The sequence below is a fragment of the Pongo abelii genome, chromosome 1 (genome assembly GCF_028885655.2).
Source record: "Pongo abelii isolate AG06213 chromosome 1, NHGRI_mPonAbe1-v2.0_pri, whole genome shotgun sequence".
In the NCBI taxonomy this organism is placed as follows: Eukaryota; Metazoa; Chordata; class Mammalia; order Primates; family Hominidae; genus Pongo; species Pongo abelii.
The window spans coordinates 212,434,925-212,458,538 of NC_071985.2; the positions used below are offsets into that span (position 1 = coordinate 212,434,925).

General features: G+C 39.6%; 1 protein-coding gene across 36 annotated transcripts in view; it reads left to right on the forward strand.

Moving 5' to 3' along the window:
- EIF4G3 (eukaryotic translation initiation factor 4 gamma 3) overlaps positions 1-23,614 on the forward strand; it is a 366,672-nt gene that overhangs the window by 78,018 nt on the left and 265,040 nt on the right. For all 36 annotated transcript variants that reach the window (XR_010138524.1, XR_010138525.1, XM_063719739.1 and 33 more), the window contains one exon: positions 13,237-13,312. Coding sequence is in view for 32 of the 36 variants with exons in the window: in XM_063719647.1 (XP_063575717.1) it covers positions 13,237-13,312 (76 nt within the window). In the remaining 4 variants the exon portion in view is untranslated. The remainder of the gene's footprint in view (positions 1-13,236; positions 13,313-23,614) is intronic.

The window sequence follows — 23,614 nt, forward strand, 5'->3', positions numbered from 1 at the left end:
GTTTGTGTTATCAGGTGTATTATATAACCATAGCATTTATAATCTGAAGTTGGCAGTCTGGTACAAAGTGTTGGGGGGAAACTGTTTTATTAGGTAAAAATCAGGGTTTGCAATCTGTGGCCCACTGGCTGGCTACCTGTTTTTATAAATAATTTTTGTATTTTTAATGGAGATGGGGTTTCACCATGGTGGCCAGGCTGGTCTCAAACTCCTGACCTCAGGTGACCAACCCACCTTGGCCTCCCAAAGTGGTGGGATTGCAGACATGAGTCACTATGCCCAGCCAGAAATACCTCCATTTTTAAAACTATTTCCTTTTTGGTGTTTGTCTTTTTTCCTCAGATAGCTTACCATATAAAACTGCAACATTCTTTAGTTGCTTTCTAGGCTTGAGAATTCACAGCATCTTAATTGGGCTTTGGTGCGTGTTTCATAAATCTTCTCAAGCTTGTCCCATTTTTTAATTTGTTATTTATGATTTCATTTATAAGTTTTTTGTATATAACTTATAACTTTAGCAGATGGCCGATCTCTCCTGTGATGAAAAGAAAGTTTTTTTTTGTTACCAGTTATACTCTGAAGGTCTGGGTGTACTTTATTGTAGTTCCCTGCCTGTGTTGCAGAATACAAATTATTTGATTCAAGAAAGTATTTATGATATGTTCTTGGACAATATAATGATGTAATAAATATAATAACATAAAGGTGAAATTTGTAGCTGTTTGATCAGTTTCACTCAAAGTGGTATTGATTACATTGATTTAAAGTTGGAGTAATGTCTGTTGGAATGAGTCCCTCCCTCCCACCCTCCCTTCCTTCCTTTCTTTCTTTGTTCCTTCCTCCCTCCCTCCCTCCCTCCTTTTTTTTTTTTTTTTTTTTTGAGACCCTGTTGCCCAGGCTAGAGTGTAGTGGTGCAATTTTGGCTCACTGCAACCTCTACCTCCTGGGTTTGAGTGATTCTACCACCTCAGCCTCCCAAGTAGCTTGGAATTACTGATGCCCGCCACCACGTCCGGCTAACTTTTGTATTTTTTGGTAGAGACAGAGTTTTGCCACGTTGGCCAGGTTGGTCTCGAACTCCTCACCTCAAGTGATCTGCCCACCTCAGCCTCCCAAAGTGCCGAGTTTACTGGCGTGAGCCACTGTGCTCGGCCCTATTGCATATTTTATCCTGCAGTGATTTAAATTAAGATGAAATTCTTGACCAGGCACGGTGGCTCATGCCTGTAATCCCAGCACTTTGGGAGGATGTTTTTCATTGATAATTAACCATGATTTTTCACTTTGTGAAGTTATTTTTACTGTCAAACTTTGATCTCTTTTTTATCTGAAAATACGTTGACTTATTTCTAGGCACCGTAACTAAATCTCTCCTTAGGTATATTGACAGTCTTCATCTGATTTAGTATAAGTGTGCTTTGACTTGGGTTTATTGGCTGTGGAGAAGGATCTTTTCTTGATATTAGTGAAGAGAGAAGTTTGTCAGGAGTAGTGTCAAAAAGCAGGTTGGGCGGTTTCCATCTTGTGAAGTCATTAAGCAAGATTTGAGGAGTGTGGATGATCCTATAGTGCTTTTTTCCTGTCATTGAAAAAGAATGTAGTTTGCCGCCCAAGCCCAGCTGTTTTCCTGTGTGGTGCCTGTTTTACTGTTACTGTTGCATAACAATTCTCTTTGTTTGTGTAGATTCGCAGGATGAGCCATACTACTTTTTTTTTTGTAAGAGATGGGATCTGCCTGGAGAGCAGCCTGGCATAATCATAGCGCATTTCAGCCTTGAACTTCATGGGCTCAAGGGATCCTTCTGCCTCAGACTCCTGAGTAGTTGGGACTATAGGCACGTGAAACTGTGCTTGGCAAGCCATACTTTTTTTAAGTCTATTGAACCAGATCATGATGATGAAACATTTTGAATTTATGACTTCTTTCTGCAATATTCTGGATTCTGGGATGAGAGTGGTAGAACAGATAAGATGCTTGTCTCACCATGGAGTTCTAATATTATTTTTAAATTACATGCAATAATATTTACTTTTTTGGTATAGCATTATTGAGATATAATTCACACACCGTAAAATTCAGCCAATTAAAATGTACAAATGTACAGTTAACTGTATTAAATTATACTTAATATCCAGAGTTGTGCATCCATCACCACAGTTTTAGAATGTTTGGTTTATCTCAAAAAGAAACCCGGGATCCTTTAGCAGTCACCCTCCTTCCTCCTACCTCTCCCTTCAGCTTAGGCAACCACTAACCTACTTTCTGCCTTTATGGATTTACCTATTCTGGACATTTCATATAAGCAGAATCACACGATATACAGTCTTTGGTGATTGGCTTCTTTCACTTACCATAATGTTTTCAAGGTTTATCCATAATGTACATGTATCAGCACTTTCTTTTTATTGCCAAATAAAATTCCATTGTATTGATATGCCACAATTTGTCCATCTAACAGTTGATGGACATTTATCTCCACTTTTTTGCTATTCTATATAATGCTGATGTGAACATTCGTGTACAGGTTTTACATGGGCATGCTTTTTATTTTTCTGTTGAATACATGCCTAGGAGTGAAATTACTGAACCATATGGTGACTCTATTGCTTAACCTTTTGAGGAACTGACTATTCATTTATTTTGGATAGTTTCTAAGTTCTGAAAAATGAATGGTTTTTGTAACCTACTATGTAGAAGACACAGAAAACTTCCATTTCCCCTGTTATATTCCTTCGATGATGTCCCTTTGTGGATAAACTCGGCCCCCAACCTCTTGGCCCTGGCAAGCACTGATCTGTTTTCCATTTCTACATTTTTGTCTTAACTGGAATATTATATAAATGGACTTACGGTCTTTTTGAGTCTAGCTTCTCCGCCACTTGCACTCCCTCAGGGACAGGGTCTCACTCTGTTGCCCAGGCAGGAGTGCAGTGAGTCTAGCCTCTTTTACTTAAAATAATTAGCATTTGAGATTCATTCATGTCTTTGTGTTTATTAATAGTTAATTCCTTCTAAATGCCTACTAGTATTCCATCATATGGATTTACCATAGTTTGTCTATTGGCCGGTTGAAGATATTTGACTCATTTCCAGTTTTTTTGGCCATTATGAATGAAACTGCTACAAGCATTTGTGTTCAGGGTTTTGTGTGAATTTAAGTTGTCATTTATGTTGGGTAATACCTATGAGTGGGATTGCTGAGTCATATGGTTGGTTAGTGTATGTTTAACTTTATAAGAAACTGCCAAACTGCTTTCCAAAGTGACTATACCATTTTTCCAAAGTGACTATACCAACAATGTGTGGAATTTCCAATTGCTCCTCATCCTTATCAGCACTCATTATTGTCATTTTTTTATGGTTTCAGTTAGTGTAACAGGTATAGTGATATCTCGTTTTGGTTTTAATTTGCATTCATTGATGATGTTTCATTAAGGAAGTAAAGAGCCTTTTGTGTTTTTATTTGCGACGTGTATATTTTCTTTGATTAGGTGTCATTCATTTAAAACTTTTCCCCATTTGAGGCCAGGCACGGTGGGTCGTGCCTATAATCCCAGCACTTTGGAAGGCTAAGGCAGGAGCATTGCTTGAACTCAGGAGTTTGGGACCAGCCTGGGCAACATAGCCAGACTTCATCTTTACAAAAAATGAAAAAATTAGCTGGGCATGGTGGCACATACCAGTTACAGGTTGAGCTGGGAAGGTTGCTTAAGCCTGGGAGATCAAGGCTGCAGTGAGCCATGATCCTGCAACTGTACTCCATTGTGGGGCGACAGAGCAAGACCCTGTCTCTCAAAACAGCAACCACAGCAAACTTTTGCCCATTTGAAAAATATTAGGTTGTTTGTTGTCTTGTTATTGAGTGTTTAGTTTCTTTCTTCTTCTTCTTTTTTTTTTTTGAGACAGGGCCTCGCTCTGGTTGCCCAGGCTGGAGTACTGTGGCGCAATCTCTGCTCACTGCAGTCTCTACCTCCTGAGCTCAGGTGATTCTCCCACCTCAACCTCCCAAATTGTTGGGATTACAGGCTCTAACATGCCTGCCTAATTTTTTGTGTTTTTAGTAGAGATGCGGTTTTGCCATCTTGCCCAGGCTAGTCCTGAACTCCTGGACTCAAGCAATTCACCCACCTCAGCCTCCTAAAGTGTTAGGATTATGGGCATGAGCCACTGCACCCAGCCTAGTTTCTTCATGTATCCTAGATACAAATCCTTTATCTTATTTACATAAGTTTTAAAAGTATTTACTGCAGTCCGTATCCTGTCTCTTTGTTCTTATAACAATGTCTTATAACAATGGAAATGTTTTTAGTTTTGATGATGTTCAGTTTATCAGTTTTCTTCTTTTTAAAAAATATTTTGTGGAGACAAGGCCTTGCTTGCTATGTTGCCCAAGCTGGTCTCAAATTCCTGGACTCAAGTGATCCTCCCACCTCATCCTCCCAAAGTGCTTGGATTACAGACATGAGCCACTGTACCTGGTCCTATCATTTTTTTTTTTTAATACATCAAGCTTTTGATGTATTATCTAGGAACTCTTGGCCTAATCCAAGATAACGGTTGTTTCCTCTTATTGTTTCTTCTAAAAGATTCATAGTTTTCTGTTTTACACTAGATCCACACATTTTGAATTAATTTTTGTACAAAGGGTGAGGTGTTGGTAAAGAGTGTCATTGGTTTGCATATGGTTTTTCAGTTGTTCCAGCACCATTTGTTGAAAAGACTATTTCTCCACTTAATTGCCTTTGCACCTTTGTGAAAAATCGATTCACCACATTTGTATGGGCCTTCTTACGGGTTTTATATTCTGTTCATTGATTTGTTTTTATGTCCTTTTGCCAGTACCACACTATCTTGGTTTTCAAGTGTTAATTTTAAGGTTTGAATGTTTTGTCTAATGCCCCCTTCCTTTTGGTTTTTTAAAGTTAAAAACTTATTTTTCCTGTCATAAAAAACAGCCATTTTATTTTACTTGAGGTGACATATAGCCATACCTCAAATTCATGAGTTACTCCTTTCTTCCTATCTCGATTGTGAACCAGTTTGAGATACTGAGGTAGAGGATATGTCAAGTTGAGGATGCTATGGATGGCTGCATGTCCTTTTTCCTAGGGATACCTACTGAAAGTGGTTGCATTGTTTACAAGTCTGATCATTAGCTGCATCATCTTAGCACACAGCACCTTTTTCGATGAAAAGAGTCTCACTCCTTTTACTCCAGAAAAGAAATACAAAATTGGAAAGATCGTGTATCCTTGATAGAATCTGCACACTATTTGTACAGAATAGTAAAGCCAAACTTAGAAGAATCTCCTCTGACTATTCTATAGTCATGGTTCTTTTATCTATTTATTTTAAAAGTTTGTTTTTTGTGGTAAAGTATACATAACACAATATTTACCATTTTAATCATTTTTGGGTGTACAGTTCTGTGGCATTAAGTAAATTCACATCATGCAGTCATAACCACCATTCATGGTCAAGATTAATCATGATTATTTTTTAACCTAAGTTCCATCACTGAAACTTTTAGCACATTAAAGTTACATTCACTTTTTGAAATTACATTTTAACAATGCTCTAGCATTTGAGGTCAATCAAGGCCTTAACATTTTTGTAAATCTTATAGTTATACCCATAAAAACTTTCAGCTAGTAGTATAACTTCCAGCAAACTTTGACTTTCGTCATATGTGAGTAGCATTCAGTTATTCTTTAAAAGATAGCTTTTTAAAGTCTGCCAAATGTATGTAGCTCACCTATTATTATCCCCATCTATGTCCAGAGAAATTTGGCAAATCAGCATGTTTTATTTTGGTTATTATCAAGGCCATTTGAGTGGTTCCGATGTAGGACCCAACTGGAATTGTTAACTTCAACTTGTTTTTGTTACTGATATTTCTTCAAGGTGGGCAATTAAAAAATTGTATAAATTTATGGGGGACAAGTGTAATTTTGTTCAATGGATATATTGCTATAGTGGTGAAGTCAGGGTTTTCAATGTGTCCATCACCTGAAAAACGTATGTTGTACCCATTAAGTAATTTCTCATCATCCCCCTACTCCCTTGTGAGTCTTTGTTTTCTGACATTCCACACTCTACCTCCAGTGTATACATTATTTAAATCTCAATAGTAAGTGAGAACATGTGGTATTTGTCTTTCTGAGTTGTTTCACATAAGATAATGGCTTCCAGTTCCATCTATGTTGCTGCAAAAGACATGACCTCGTTTTTTTATGGTTGAATAGTATTCCATTGTGTATATATACTATATCTTCTTTATGCAGTCATCTTCTGATAGACACTTAGGTTGATTCCATACTTTTGCTGTTGTGCAAGGTGGGCATTTTTGAGGAGAGAGGCTTACTTTGTTGCCTTCTGCCTTTGCTTTGCCATATGGATTGATTGTATTTGAATCTGAATTGGGCGTTAGGAAACACTGTTAAAGCATATTAGTCTGTTGTAGAACTAAAAATGTGAGGGCATTAGAAACTTCATTTGAAACTTTTGTGAATGTATCATTCATTTTTGCATATGAATATCATTTTGTCTCACAGAAAATGTGTATTTTTATCTTGTGTAGAAATAACAGCATAGTCAGTGGCCATTGTTGCATAGTCTCTGGCAATATTGTTTTGTTTTTTTTGTTTGTATGTTTCTAAACTTACACACAGGATATGTTTCTGGGTAAACTTAAATATGACTGGCAGGAAATCAATTGGCAATATGTGCTGACTTGTATCTGAGTTAATAGAAAATCAGAGCCAGAACAAGGGGTTTTCTGGCTAAGCTCTTTGAGACTAATGTTTCTGGATTTGTTAAAAATCTAATATAGGTCAAGTGTAGTGGCTCATGCCTGTAATCCCAGCACTTTGGGAGGCCGAGGCAAGAGGATTGCTTGAGCCCAGGAGTTTGAGACTAGCCTGGGCAACATAGGGAGACACCATCTCTACCAAAAAATTTAAAGATTAGCTGGGCACGATGGTACACACCTGTAGTCCCAGCTACTCTGGAGAGTGAGGTGAGATCACTTGAGCCCAGGAGGTTGAGGCTGCAGTCAGCTGTGAACCCAACACTATACTCCAAAACAAAACAAAATCTAATATAATGGTTTCTAGTTGTGTACATTCCAGAGATACTAATTGCAAAGATTCAATGATAAAGATAGTATAGTCTTGAAATTCTGAAATCCCAAGAGCTTGGAAAACTTATTCTTTTTCTTGCATTGGTAAATTTCTGGACAGAAGGGTAGAAGTTTGAATATTCATATATTTTGCTGTAGAGATATTAATGTGTTTGATTAAGGGTGTTGCCTAGATTCTGCTAGGAGTGGTTAAGTAATATACATAATCACTGTATTTGCTTTCCAATGGGATTTTTGGACCTGAATTAACAGCCAGCATTAAATTGAGTTGAAACAGAGTTTAAAATTGGTTAGTTTTATTTCCTTGGATCTCAATGGTAAAAGGTAAGGAGAGCAAAGAAAGAATTGCCCAGGTGAATGTTTGGGCTCGAGGGATCCTGCCATCACAGCTTTCTTAGTGGCTGGAACTACAGGTATGTACCACTGTGCCAGGCTCTTTTTAAAAATAGGTTACTTTTTCTTTTGTAGGGGCTATTTACAAAAAGAAATCCTGGCTTTTATTATTATTATTATTATTATTATTATTATTATTATTATACTTTGAAGTTCTAGGGTACATGTGCACAATGTGCAGGTTTGTTACATATGTATACATGTGCCATGTTGGTGTGCTGCACCCATTAACTCGTCATTTACATTAGGTATATCTCCTAATGCTGTCCCTCCCCCCTCTCCCCCTCACGACAGGCCCCGGTGTGTGATGTTCCCTTTCCTGTGTCCAAGTGTTCTCATTGTTCAGTTCCCACCTATGAGTGAGAACATGTGGTGTTTGGTTTTCTGTCTTTGTCTGTAGTTTCCTGAGAATGATGGTTTCTGTCTTCATCCATGTACCTACAAAGGACGTGAACTCATCCTTTTTTATGGCTGCATAGTATTCCATGGTGTATATTATGTGCCACATTTTCTTAATCCAGTCTATCATTGATGGGCATTTGGATTGGTTCCAAGTCTTTGCTATTGTGAATTGTGCCGCAATAAACGTGTGCATATGTCTTTATAGCAGCATGATTTATAATCCTTTGGGTATATGCCCAGTAATGGGATGGCTGGGTCAAATGGTATTTCTAGTTCTAGATCCTTGAGGAATCGCTACACTGTCTTCCACAATGGTTGAACTAGTTTACAGTCCCACCAACAGTGTAAAAGTGTTCCTAAGGAAATCCTGGCGCTTTTTTTTTTTGTCAATTTTTTTTTATTATTATACTTTAAGTTCTAGGGTACATGTGCACAACGTGCAGGTTTGTTACATATGTATACATTTGCCATGTTGGTTTGCTGCACCATTAACTTGTCATTTACATTAGGTATATCTCCTAATGCTATCCCTCCCCCCTCCCCCAACCCCACGACAGGCCCCAGTGTGTGATGTTCCCCTTCCTGTGTCCAAGTGTTCTCACTGTTCAATTCCCACCTATGAATGAGAACATGTGGTGTTTGGTTTTTTGTCCTTGTGATAGTTTGCTGAGAATGATGGTTTCCAGCTTCATCCATGTCCCTAAAAAGGACATGAACTCATCCTTTTTTATGGCTGCATAGTATTCCATGGTGTATATGTGCCACATTTTCTTAATCCAGTCTATCATTGATGGACATTTGGTTGGTTCCAAGTCTTTGCTGTTGTGAATTGTGCCACAATAAACATACGTGTGCATGTGTCTTTATAACAGCATGATTTGTAATCCTTTGGGTATATACCCAGTAATGGGATGGCTGGGTCAAATGGTATTTCTAGTTCTAGATCCCTGAGGAATCACCACACTGTCTTCCACAATGGTTGAACTAGTTTACAGTCCCACCAACAGTGTTAATTAAAGTGTTCCTATTTCTCCACATCCTCTCCAGCACCTGTTGTTTCCTGACTTTTTAATGATTGCCATTCTAACTGGTGTGAGATGGTATCTCATTGTGGTTTTGATTGGCATTTCTCTGATGGCCAGTGATGATGAGCATTTTTTCATGTGTCTGTTGGCTGCAAAAATGTCTTCTTTTGAGAAGTGTCTGTTCATATCCTTTGCCCACTTTGTGATGGGGTTGTTTTATTCTTGTAAATTTGTTTGAGTTCTTTGTAGATTCTGGATGTTAGCCCTTTGTCAGATGAGTAGATTGCAAAATTTTTCTTCCATTCTGTAGGTTGCCTGTTCACTCTGATGGTAGTTTCTTTTGCTGTGCAGAAGCTCTTTAGTTTAATTAGATCCCATTTGTCAATTTTGTCTTTTATTGCCATTGCTTTTGGTGTTTTAGACATGAAGTCCTTGCCCATGCCTATGTCCTGAATGGTATTGCCTAGGTTTTCCTCTAGGGTTTTTATGGTTTTAGCTCTAACATTTAAGTCTTTAATCCATCTTGAATTACTTTTTGTATAAGGTGTAAGGAAGGGATCCAGTTTCAGCTTTCTACATATGGCTAGCCAGTTTTCCCAGCACCATTTATTAAATAGGGAATCTTTTCCCCATTTCTTGTTTTTTGTCAGGTTTGTCAAAGATCAGATGGTTGTAGATGTGTGATATTATTTCTGAGGGCTCTGTTCTGTTCTATTGGTCTATATCTCTGTTTTGGTATCAGTACCATGCTGTTTTGGTTACTATAGCCTTGTAGTATAGTTTGAAGTCAGGTAGTGTGATGCCTCCAGCTTTATTCTTTTGTCTTAGGATTGTATTGGCAATGTGGGCCCTTTTTTTGGTTCCATATGAACTTTAAAGTAGTTTTTTCCAATTCTGTGAAGAAAGTTATTGGTAGCCTGATGGGGATGGCATTGAATCTATAAATTACCTTGGGCAGTATGGCCACTTTCATGGTACTGATTTTATGAGGCCAGCATCATCCTGAAACCAAAGCCTGACAACAACAAAAAAAGAGAATTTTAGACCAATATCCCTGATGAACATTGATGCAAAAATCCTCAATAAGATACTGGCAAACCGAATCCAGCAGCACATCAAAAAGCTTATCCACGATGACCAAGTGGGCTTCATCCCTGGGATGCAAGGCTGGTTCAACATATGCAAATCAATAAACGTAATCCAGCATATAAACAGAACCAAAGACAAAAACCACATGATTATCTCAATAGATACAGAAAAGGCCTTTGACAAAATTCAACAGCCCTTCATGCTAAAAACTGTCAATAAATTAGGTATTGATGGGATGTATCTCAAAATAATAAGAGCTATTTATGAGAAACCCACAGCCAATATCATACTGAATGGGCAAAAACTGGAAGCATTCCCTTTGAAAACTGGCACAAGACAGGGATGCCCTCTCTCACCACTCCTATTCAACATAGTGTTGGAAGTTATGGTCAGGGCAATCAGGCAAGAGAAAGAAATAAAGGGTATTCAATTAGGAAAAGAGGAAGTCAAATTGTCCCTGTTTGCAGATGACATGATTGTATATTTAGAAAACCCCATCGTCTCGGCCCAAAATCTCCTTAAGCTGATAAGCAACTTCAGCAAAGTCTCAGGATACAAAATCAATGTGCAAAAATCACAAGCATTCTTGTACACCAATGACAGACAAACAGAGAGCCAAATCATGAGTAAACTCCCATTCACTATTGCTTCGAAGAGAATAAAATACCTAGGAATCCAACTTACAAGGGATGTGAAGGACCTCTTCAAGGAGGACTACAAACCACTGCTCAATGAAATAAAAGAGGACACAAACAAATGGAAGAACATTCCATGCTCATGGATAGGAAGAATCAATATCATGAAAAAATTTTTTTTTTTTTAATAGAGACAGGGTCTCTTGTGGTCTAGGCTGGCGCCGGCTTGTTTAAATTGAATTTTTTTAATTTTTGAAAAACATATTTGTGTGGTTCAGAAGTAATGTTAAAAGACTGTAGCTATGGTCAGGTGCTGTGGCTCATGCCTGTAATCCTAGCACTTTGGGAGGCTGAGGTGGGTGGATTGCCTGAGCTCAGGAGTTCGAGACCAGCCTGGGCAACATGGCAAAGCCCCATCTCTACTAAAAATACAAAAAATTAGCCGGCTGTGGTAGCGCATGCCTATGGTCCCAGCTACTTGGGAGGCTGAGTCACAAGAGGCTGAGTCACGAGAATCGCTTGAACCTGGAAGGCAGAGGTTGCAGTGAGCTGAGATTATGCCACTGAACTCCAGCCTGGGTGACAGAGCGAGACTCTGTCTCAAAAAATAAAAAATTAAAAAAAGACTATAGCTATTTCCAAAGTAACTGTATCTTAAACAGTACATCTTTTGAGAAATCATGTTCGGTATCTTTGTGAAATAGGGTATAGTTTAGAAATTCTGCCATTATTTTATGTATTATAGAAGTTAACTTCCTTTTTTATTGGCAGAACTATGTAGAAATAAGAAGTAGAGAAAGCATAAATTGACATTGACATATTGGCCTAAATAAGAAATAATATAGAAAAAGACCCTTTGCATTATTTTTTTATCTCCTGATATTAGTTGCCTATTTTACCTATAAATCAGTATTTATTTGATGACATTTGTATCCTTATCTTCCTTTCAATGAGGAAATGATAACTTGAGTCTTTCGCTTTAAGAATATTGCTTATGCTGAACATTAGGACAGTAGTTTTTCTTGTAGTGGAGTGGGGCAAGGTTTAGGAACGTTCAGCTGGGAATTATAAATGGAACATTAGTGTTTTGGCAGACTGAAAGACAATTTCTGTTTATTTTCACTTCTTCTTTTCTACTTTGTGAAAATCCACCTTTTAAGGAGGTACTGACTGTAAACAACCTCAGTGCCAGACATGATTGCCATTGATCAAGAAGGTTTATTTTGAAGAGAGTTCATCCTTCATGAAGTTTCATAAACATTTGTTCTTTAAAATGTATTGGTCCTCTCTTTTCTGCATAAGTAGGAAACATTCATATCAGTAATACATGTCATGTAATATCCTCATGGATTCTTGGATTTCTCTGATGAAATTTAGTCTTTGCAAGTGTATTTGCCTAGTTCCATTTGTTGTAGCATGTATGTAGTGAGTACTTTAATAATCAAAGTCTTTAACCATCAAATTATATTTATTTCTGGAATTTGTCTTTTATTATTCTACTAGAAAAAGAAAGAAGAGAATTTGAAATTTTTTACATTTATATTTCTACTTAGAGTCTCAATTCAGTATTGCATACCATCTATATAATCTTACTAATAGTTTTGCTTGTATTTCCTAATGATATAAATCACAGCAATTTGAAATACAGAAATATCAAGTGGATGTACTACTGTATTTCAATCATGGGTTATGAAAAATCAGCATGTTCTGGATTATTGTATGTGCATGTTACACTGCTCATTTATTGAACTAGAATTTTAAGTAGCACTATGAAAAGCTGTTTTGCCTGTATCTTGAGCTCAGAGAGAAAGAAACATCCAATGATTTATGCTTGGAGATACAGAGTTTAGTGAGAACTGATAATAAGCACAATGGCAGGCAGAATTAGGAAGGAAGTATGTTGTAGTGTACAGAGTTTTACATGGGTCATTTCTTTGAATTCAAATTCTGTAGAAAATTTCTGGCAGTTCCTGTCTCATACTGATTTATTTAGGCTTTTTTTTTTTTTGATAGAGAGGTTTGCTAATTGCAACTTGTTAAACTCCTGTGCTCAAGTGATCCTACCACCTCAGCCTCCCGAGTAGCTGAGACTACAGGTGCTGGCAACCACACTCGGCTAATTTAGTAGAGACGAGGTCTTGCTGTGTTGCCCAGGCTTGTCTTGAACTCTTGGGGTTTAAGTGATTCTCTCAATTTGACCTCCAAAAGTGTTGGGATTATAGGCTTGAGCCACTGTGCCCAGCCAGTTATTTTTAGTACAAAGTAAAGGTGGCAGAGTCTCATCATGGGCCTAAAGTTTGGACACTTATTGTATAGTTGTGTTTGTTTTGAGATTCCATGGAATGTTTATCATGGGAAGGCTTTTGAAGAGATTGATTTAGTCACTTTAGGACATTTGAAACATTTTATTTTTTAGTTTTAGTGGAGAAGTATATAACTCACTAATTGGGTGAAAATGCTTAGGTCATTGGTGGAATTTTGTGGTTGCAATTTTCTCTAACTATTAAGCATCCATTTTTGAATTCTCTTATCCTTAACTCGCTCTTCTAGAATTCCTAGAGGACCTGTGCAACAACCTCTTGAGGATCGAATCTTCACTCCTGCTGTCTCAGCAGTCTACAGCACGGTGAGTGTCTGAAGGTTGTCAAATTGTGTGTGTGCTTTTTTGTGTGAATCCTTGGTATTAATTATAGGCAGTGTTTGTTTGATTGACACATGACAAATTTTTGGCAAAAAGTTCAATAAAATTCTGAATAGAATGAGATGTGTATAATAGAGTAAGGTGAATAGGCCCTTTCTCCATCATCTTAATCTAAGAAATGGAGTGAAACAAATACTGTGTTAAGATAGAGAGACCTGTCTTATTTTTCCTTTCTGTAAATATTAACCACTGGCCTTATTATTATTATTTTTATTTTTATTATTTTTGAGACAGTTTCACTGTGTCACCCAGGCTGGAGTGCAGTGGTGTGATCTTGGCTCATTGCAACCTCTGCCTCCTGGGTTCCAGTGATTCTCCCTCCTCAGCCTCCTGAGTAGCTGGAACTACAGGCACGTGCCACCACACCTGGCTAATTCTTGCATTTTTAGATGGGGTTTCATCATGGTGGCCAGGCTGGTCTCAAACTCCTGACCTCAGGTGATCCACCCGCCTTGGCCTCCCAACGTGCTGGGATTATAGGCAGCTTTGTATTCTTTTTGGACTCTGAGTTTTATTTTCTTTTTGGATTTTTTTTCTTAAAAATTTTATCAGTTTTACATTTTCTAAACTATAAAGTTTTTAAGTTTTAGTTTTTATTCTCCTTGATTACATATTTTCAAAATGCTGAAAGTTTAGAAGAGTGAACACTTTTTTTTTAAATTTTGAGATGGAGTTTTGCTCTTGTTGCCCAGGCTGGAATGTAACGGTGTGATCTCGGCTCACTGCAACCTCCGCCTTCCCGGTTCAAGTGATTCTCCTGCCTCAGCCTCCCAAGTAGCTGGGATTATAGGCGTGTGCCACCACGCCCTGCTAATTTTGTACTTTTAGTAGAGACAGAGTTTCACCATGTTGGTTGGTCTCGAACTCCTGACCTCAAGTGATCCACCGCCTCAGCCCCTCAAAGTGCTGGGATTACAGGCCTGAGCCACTGTGCCTGGCCGTGAACACTGTTTTTAACAGAAGGAAATTTAATTTTTTTTTTCATTTTTAAGAGATCGGGTCTCACTCTGTCACCCAGGCAGGAGTGCAGTGGCATGATTATGGATTACTGCAGCCTTGAACTCCTGGCCTCAAGTTATCCTCCTGTCTCAGCCTCCCAAGTAATTGGGACTACAGTCACATGCTACTGTGCATGCTAATTAAAAAATATTTTTGGCTGGGCATGTTGGCTCATGCCTGTAATCCCAGCACTTTGGGAGGCCAAGGCAGGTGGATCACGAGGTCAGGAGATCGAGACCATCCTGGCTAACACAGTGAAACCCCGCCTCTACTAAAAGTAGAAAAAATTAGCTGGGCGTGGTGGCGGGCGCCTGTAGTCCCAGCTACTCGGGAGGCTGAGGCAGGAGAATGGCGTGAACCCAGGAGGCGGAACTTGCAGTGAGCGGAGATCGCGCCACTGCACTCCAGCCTGGGCGAGAGAGCAAGACTGTTTCAAAAAAAAAAAAAAAAATTTTTGGTAGAGGCAAGGTTTTATGATGTTGCTCAGGTTGGTCAGACTCCCGAGCTCAAGCAGTCCTCCTGCCTCCACCTCCCAAAGTGCTGGGATTATAGACATGAGCCATTATGCCAAGCCCATTTAATTTTTTATATTAAGGGATTCAAATTCATAAATGAAGGGAAAATAATTATTTTGAGGATTCTTACTTGGTTGAGCAGGCTGGTTTCAAGTTCCTGGGCTCAAGTGATCCACCCACCTTGGCCTCCCAAAGTGCTGGGATTACAGGTGTGAGCCACCATGCCCAGCTATATGAAAGAAAATTTAAAAGTTAGAGGATGAAGCTAATAATATTAGAAGTAAATTTTAGGTGTTTTACAGTGAACCTAAGGTAATTTAGGGGAATTAGGGAGTGAAACCTATCTTTTAAATATTTCGGCTCAACATACCATTTATTCCTGTGGTTAGAGATAGGATACCTTAAAAGGACTCATAGTCTACTGAGGGAAATAAGAAAATAAATAATTCTAATATAAAGTGATATGATAGAGAAGTGATTCCTATTATTTTGGGTTGTGAATCACTTTTAGAATCTGAAAATAGTTGTAATGCTCTCTCTTTCAAGGGGAACATATACTCAGTGTTTACATATAATTTCAGAGTTTCCCAGATGTCCATCAGGCCATTTCTTTTTTTTTTTTTTGAGAAGGAATCTTACTCTGTTGCCCAGGCTGGAGTGCCGTGGCTTGATCCCGGCTCACTACAACCTCTGCCTCCTGGTTCAAGTGATTCTCCTGCCTCAGCCTCCTGAGTAGCTGGGATTACAGGTGCACATCACCACACCTGGCTAATTTTTGTATTTTTAGTAAAGATGGGGTTTCACCATATTGGCCAGGCTGGTCTCGAACTCCTGACCTCAAGTGATCCACCCACCTTGGCCTTCCAATGTGCTGGGATTACAGGTATGAGACACTGCGCCCCACCTCATCAGGCCATTTCTAAGCTCCAGATTAAGAATCTTTGATTAGAGACAGGAACATGTTAATTGCATGCGAAACGAAGAGGTGACTTCATTGAGAAAGTGACACTTAAAGCAGAAGATGCAAGACATCTGTAGGTAGAGAAGGGAAGGCAAAGCCTTCTAGGAAGTGAAGATTCAGAGGCGTGGTTAATGGAATGGCCAGTAGTCAGTTCACTGTGACATAATATGAAGTGAAATAAAGAGTATGTAGGTTGGTTGAGGGGGGTTTTAAGCTGATCTTTGTATATTTGCAAATTAACCAGGCATGGTGGCATGTGCCTGTAGTCCCAGGTACTTTAGAGGCTGAGACAAGAGGATCACTTGAGGCCAGGAGTTAAAGGCTGCAGTGAGCTTTGATCAAACCTCTACGCCCCAACCTGGGTGACAGAGTGAGACCCTCAAAAAAAAAAAAGAGTATCATGTAGGTAATGGATATTTTTCTTGGTATGTCTGAAACAAGGCTCAGTAACACCTATTGTAGATCAATTAATTATTTCTGCAGCCCCATTCACTCTTAGAATTGACCCAGTTTCTGTTATAAATTATCTGGTCACCCTAATCATTAGGAACCTTCAGTTCATTGAAAAATAACATTTTGAATAACACTTTGAAAAATAACCTTTGAGCTGGGCGCGATGGCTTACTCCTGTAATCCCAGCACTTTGGGAGACCAAGGCAGACGGATCACGAGGTCGGGAGATTGAGACCATCCTGGCCAACATGGTGAAACCCCATCTCTACTAAAAATACAAAAATTAGCCGGGTGTGGTGGCGTGAACCTGTAGTCCCAGCTATTCTGGAGACTGAGGCAGGAGAATTGCTTAAATCTGGGAGGCAGAGGTTACAGTGAGCCGAGATCGCGCCACTCCAGCCTGGCGCCAGAGTGAGACTGTCTCAAAAGAAGAAAAGAAAAGAAAAATAACCTTTGGCTGATAGTGCTGTCTCCTACCTGTAATCTCAGCACTTGGGGAGGCCAAGGCGGGAGGATTGCTTCAACCCAGTAGTTTGATACCAGCCTGTTCAACATAATGAGACCCCATCTCAACAAAAAATAAAAAAAACTAGCCAGGCATGGTGGTGCGAGCCTGTAATTTTAGGTAGTTGGGAGACCGAGGCAGGAGAATCACTTGAGCCCAGGAGGTCGAGGCTGCAGTGTGATATATGATTGTGCCTCTGCATTCCAGCCTGGGCAGTAGAGCAAAACCCTGTGTCTTAAGAAAAAAAGAAAACTTAAAATATTTTTTTCTGGCACAACCTTTCTCTAGGTCTTAGTTTTTTATAGGTTTTTAAAAAAGTACTATGCAAAAGAACAGCATCATTGTCAGAATCCCTCTTAAAATACGATAATGTTTTCTAATTACCTAAGTATACTTTCACCATTTAATTATTATTTTTAAATTAAGATAAGTAAAGGAAAATGAAAACTTCTAGTAATCCTGAGTGATTTATGGAGACAAATACTATAACCATTTTTGGGGTGTAGTTTGTCTTTCTTGTCTTTTTTTTAGACCCTATGCTTTATCCTGTCACTTTATCTCATATCAGCTTTTCGTATGCCATTCCTTAGAAAACATTTCTTAAATAATAAATGGTTATGTATTGTTTATTATAAGAATTTAATCACTCAGCATTGAATACTTAAGCTTTTACTGTGTGTCATGCAGTGGTCTAGGTGTTCAGGATATGGTAATGGAGCAACACAGACCCTCAGCCCTCATGGATATTACATCTTTATGGTATAAGAAGACAGCAAACAAATATATATACAGTATACTATTAGGTTTTAGTAAGTAACTTGATGAGAATAAAGCAGGATAAAGGGATAGAGAATGACTGGCCATTCTACCTTAACTAATTCTCTCAGGGAACGTCTCTCTGAAAAGGTGACAAGCTGAAACTGAAGACTTCTAGGAAAAAAAGGTAGAAGGAACTGCTGTGGTAGAAGGAACAGCAGTGCAGAGGCCCAGAGATAGGAGTGAGCTCAGTGTAGTCTTAGAAATGGAAGAAAGCCAGTGTGGCTGGAATGGAGAGAGGTTGGATTTGGGACATCAGATTATGTGGACTGGTATGGTTTGGCTTTGTGTCCTTACTCAAATCTCATGTCGAATTGTAATCCCCAACATATCAGGGGAGGGACCTGGTGGGAGGTGATTGGATCATGGGGGCAGATTTTCCCCATGCTGTTCTTGTGATAGTGAATGATTTCTCATGAGATCTGATGGTTCAAAGGTGTGGCACTTCCCCCCTTGCTCTCTCTCTCTCTCTCTCTCTCTCTCCTGCCACCATGTAAGATGTGCCTTGCTTCCTCTTCGTTTTCTACCATTATTGTAAGTTTCTTGGGGTCTCCCCAGCCATGTGGAACTGTGAGTCAGTTAAACCTCTTTTTTTTTTCTTTTTTCTTTTTTAATTACACAGTCTCAGGTAGTTCTATAGCAGTGTGAGAATGGACTAATACATGGACATTACAGACCGTAGTAAAGATTTTGGATTTTAATCTAGATATAATAGAAAGCCAGTGGAGAATTAAGAGGAGTAGGTGTGAATTTACTTTTAAAAGGTCAATGTGGCTGCTGTATGGAGAATAGACTGTGTGATGTGGACATGTGGTGGTGATTGAAATGGGAGTAAGGAGAAGTCAGTAGAATATGTTGATGTCTTGGATGTGGGATGTGAGAGAAAAGAGTAAAGGTGGTGTCGTAGATCTTGGTTTGGGCAACTGAGTGGTCCTATTTGTGGAGATGAATACTGAATGAGGAACAAGTATTTTGTTGAAAAAACCTGAGTTATAAAACCTCATAAATGAGGACATGTAATTCTGTAATTTTATTACTTTGGAGAATAGATCATCAAAATCCTGTGAGCAACAGCACACTGCTTGTCATACAGTTTACATGAAATATTTGAATCTAAGCTTTTGAATGTAGTTTTTGAGTTTGATGTAATTTGATTTTTACTATTTAAAACTACTGTCATGTTTGTAGTCCTTTGATCAGTTTTAAAAAATCGAGACCAGGCATGGTGGCTCACGCGTGTAATCCCAGCACTTTGGGAGGCTGAGGTGGGTGGATCACTTGAGCTCAGGAGTTTGAGACCAGTCTGGTCAACATGGTGAAACCCTGTCTCTATTAGGGAAAAAAAAAAAAAAAAAAAAAAAAAAAGTGTGTGTGTGTGGCTGGGTGTGGTGGCTGACGCCTGTAATCCTAGCACTTTGGCATGCCAAGGAGGGAGGACTGCTCGAGCCCAGGAACTTGAGACCAGCCTGGGCAACAGAGTGAAACCATTGTCTCCAAAAAAAATGTTTCTGTATATATTGTGTTTTATGCCTATTCTGGAAGAAAGGTTTTTAGGCAGCTAAAAGTTACCTTAAAGTATGATAGTCTCCACTTTTTATTTATTTATTTATTTGACAGAGTCTCACTCTGTCATCTAGGTCAGAGTGTAGTGGCACAATTACAGCTCATCGAAGCCTTTAACTCCTGAGTTCAAGTGAACCTCCTATGTCAGCTTCCTAAATAGCTGAGTAACTAGGATTACAGGCACAAGCCACCGTGCCCAGCTAATTTTTTATACTTTTTAACAGAGACAGAGCCTTGCTATGTTGCCTAGGCTGGTCTCAAACTCGTGGCTTCAATTGATCCTCTTGCCTCAGCCACTCAAAGTGCTGGGATTGTGGTGTGAGGTGCTGCATCCTGCTGGTTTCCCCTTTTTTGTTGTTTTTTTGTTTGTTTTGAGGTGGAACCTTGCTCTGTCACCCAGGCTGGAGTGCAGTGATGCATTCTTGGCTCACTGCAACCTCCATCTCCTGGGTTCAAGTGATTCTTCTGCCTTAGCCTGCTGAGTAGCTGGTATTACAGGCACGTGCCACCACACCTGACTGATTTTTGTATTTTTTAGTAGAGAAGGAGTTTCGCCATGTTGGCCGGGCTGGTCTTGAACTCCTGATGTCAAGTGATCCACCCGCCTTGGCCTCCGAACGTGCTGGGATTATGTCATGAAGTAAAAGTTAACCCTCAGTTCACCTCCTACTGCCTTAGCATATGGTGTCCATATGTCACTTTCATTGAGTTGGTTAAATTCCTTGAAAGGCTCCTGGCCAGTCTCAAAATTACACAAAGATTGTGCTTTTTTGTATCTGGTATGCAGGCTTTTTACACTAATGTCCATCATTTTACATAATAGGGATTTGCTGATAATCAAAGAAGCGTTAAAAGTCGGACTTGGCTGGGCACGGTGGCTGACACCTGTCATCCCAGTACTTTGGGAGGCCAAGGTGGTGGGAAGATTGCTTGAGCTCAGGAGTTTGAGACCAGCCTGGGCAACATGGTGAGACCCTGTCTCTGTATTTTTAAAAAATTAAGAAAAAAAACTTGGGGCTGTGCGCGGTTGGCTCACTCCTGTGATCCCAGCACTTTGAGAGGCTGAGGCGGGTAGATCACTTGAGGTCAGGAGTTCGAGACCAGCTTGGCCAACATGGTGAAACACCGCCTCTACTAAAAATACAAAAAATTAGCTGGGCATGGTGGCATGAGCCGGTAATCCCAGCTACTTGGGAGGCTGAGACATGAGAATTGCTTGAACCCGAGAGTCAGGGGTTGCAGTGAACCGAGATGCACCACTGCACTCCAGCTTGGGCAATAGAGCAAGACTCTGTTTCAAAAAAAAAAAAAAAAAAAATTGGACTCATCTTCTGGAATGTGTTCATGTTACATTTAGTCTAGTTATTTTGTATTTGTTTATTTTAACCTGGTTCATGCAAGTTTGCCCTGGGAACATTTATCAGATATGAGAGAGAAGCTTATGTCATTATTCCTTATTAGCCATAATTGAGTGATTGATCATATGAACAAAAAAAGAATCAAGCATATATATATTATATATAATATATATAATGTATAATATATAATATGTATAATATATATTATATATTATATATTGTATATAATATATATGATATATGATATATATATATATATTTTGAGATAATTATATATATATATTTTGAGATGGAGTCTCACTGTCACCCAGGCTGGAGTGCAGTGGCGCAATCTTGGCTCACTGCAACCTCTGCCTCCCAGGTTCAAGTGATTCTCCTGCCTCAGCCTCCCGAGTAGCTGGGATTACAGGCGTGCACCACCCATGCCCAGCTAATTTTTTGTATTTTTGGTAGAGACGGGGTTTCACTGTGTTGGCCATGATGGTCTTGATCTCTTGACCTCGTGATCCACCCGCCTCGGCCTCCCAAAGTGTTGGGATTACAGGTGTGAGCCACCACGCCCAGCCCAAGCACATACTTTTAAAAGGTCTAGTAAGAGCTGCATATGTTAAATGGGGGAGAGAAAATGTCAAAACTAAAGAAACATAGGTTAATTTGAAATATTAATTGATAACTTTCTTATATTGGCCTGCCTCTGCAGTATAAACTGTGGAATTTTACTATGTTCTATAATTTTGTCGTATATATTTTACTTAGAGAAATTAGATTTTATGACGGTCAGGCTAGTATTTTTAATATAATTGCAGAGATGAACTTAATAATAGAATAATGACATTACTAAAAGAAGGAGAAATTTGTATTCTGTGAGGTTGGAAGGGTTATCTTAATAGCTGCTTATGAGAAATTCATGGCTGGGTGTGGTGGCTCACGCCTGTAATCCCAGCACTTTGGGAGGCTGAGGTGGGCAGATCACGAAGTCAGGAGTTTGAGATCAGCCTGACCAATATGGTGAAACCCTGTCTCTACTAAAAATACAAAAATTAGCCGGGCATGGTGGTGCACACCTGTAATCCCAGCTACTCAGGAGGCTGAGGCAGGAGAATTGCTTGAACCTGGGAGGCAGAGGTTGCGGTGAGCTGAGATGGCGCCATTGCACTCGAGCCTGGGCAACAGAGCGAGACTCTGTCCCCTCCAAAAAAAATAAATAAAGGAAGAAAGAAATTCCTGTAAATTATTTAAATTACTTCTTAATAAATGAATTGCTCTGTTTTTTTTTTTTTCTTTTTGTTGAGACAGTGTCTCTCTCTGTTGCCCATGGTGGAGTGCAGTTGCGCGATCATGTCTCACTGCAGCCTTAAACTCCTGGGCTCAGGCTATCCCTCCTCCCTCAGCTTTCCAAGAAGCTAGGACTACAGGCATGCATCACCATGCCTGGCTAATTTTTTTTTTGTTTGTTTGAGATGGAGTCTTACTCTGTCACTGAGGCTGGAGTGCAGTGGCACCGTGTTGGCTCACTGCAACCTTTGTTTCCTGGGTTCAAGGAATTCTCCTGCCTCGGCCTCCCGAGTAGCTGGGATTACAGGCACCCACCACCACGCCTGGCTAGTTTTTATATTTTTGGTAGTGACGGGGTTCACCATGTTGGCCAGGCTGGTCTCGAACTCCTGACCTCAGGTGATCCACCTGCCTTGGCCTCCCAAAGTGCTGGGATTACAGTAGTGAGCCACCACACCCGGGCCATGCCTCGCTAATTTTTAAAATTTTTGTAGAGATGAGATATTGTTGTGTTGCCCAGGCTGGTCTCTAATGTCAGGGCTCAAGCAATTCTCCCGCCTCAGCCTTCCAAAGTGCTGGAATTACAGGCGTGAGCCACTATGCCCAGCTATGCCATAAAATTTCATGATTTTTTTTTTTCTTTTGAGACAGGGTCTTACTGTGTCATCCAGGCTGGAGTGCAGTAGCTCAGTCATGGCTTGCTGCAGCCTCAACCTCTTAGGCTCAAGAGATCCTCTTGCCTTAGCCTCCCAAGTAGCCAGGACTACAGATGCACATCATGACTCCTGGCTAATTAAAAAACATTTTTTTTTTTTTTTTTTTCCTGTAGAGACAAGGTCTCACTATGTTGCCCAGGCTGGTCTTGAACTCCTGAACTCAAGCAATTTTCCTGCCTCAGCCTCCTAAAGTGTTGGGATTATAGGTGTGAGCCACTGCTCCTGGCCTCATGATACATTTAGCCATTTTATATTTTATAAAATCTTGATTCTTTTACCCTAAAGCTTTGTTTAATCTAATTAGAGAACCATGCTTTTATTTCTTTTGCCAGGCCACTGTTGAGTATTTGCCAGGTCACTGTTGAGTAGGCTAGGATTTCAGTGGAGACACCTCGCCAGAGACAAAGTTTAGCTTGGGTTGATCAATATTCTTTAGGCAATGGTGTCCAGCCAGATGTAAATCTGTTTGATTGTCCTATCATCTAGCACAGATGTCAAATATATCATTTAAACTAAAGATTTATTTATACTTTTTTTAGAAGAATCATTTATCTTTACATCTCTGCTTTTAAAAATTGATACTTAATAATTATTTGTGGGATACATGTGCTATTTTATTTATTTCTTTGAGACAGAGTCTCACTGCGTTGCCCAGGTTAGAGTGCAATGGCATGATCTCAGCTTACTGCAGCCTCCGCCCCCTGGGTTCAAGCGATTCTCCTGTCTCAGCCTTCATAGTAGCTGGGACTACTGGTGCACGCCACTACACCCGGCGAATTTTTGTATTTTTAGTAGAGATGGGGTTTCACCATATCGGCCAGGCTGGTCTCGAACTCCTCACCTCAAGTGGTCCACCTGCTTTGGCCTCCCAAAGTGTTGGGATTACAGGCATGAGCCACCGTGCCCAGCCACGTGTGTTATTTTGATGCATGCAAGTAATGTGTGGTGGTCAAATCAGGGTAATTAGGATATTTATCACCTCAAATATTTATCTTTTGTGTTAGAAACATTTGAAATCTTCTAGCTATTTTGAAATATACAATAAATGAATGTTAACTATAGTTGC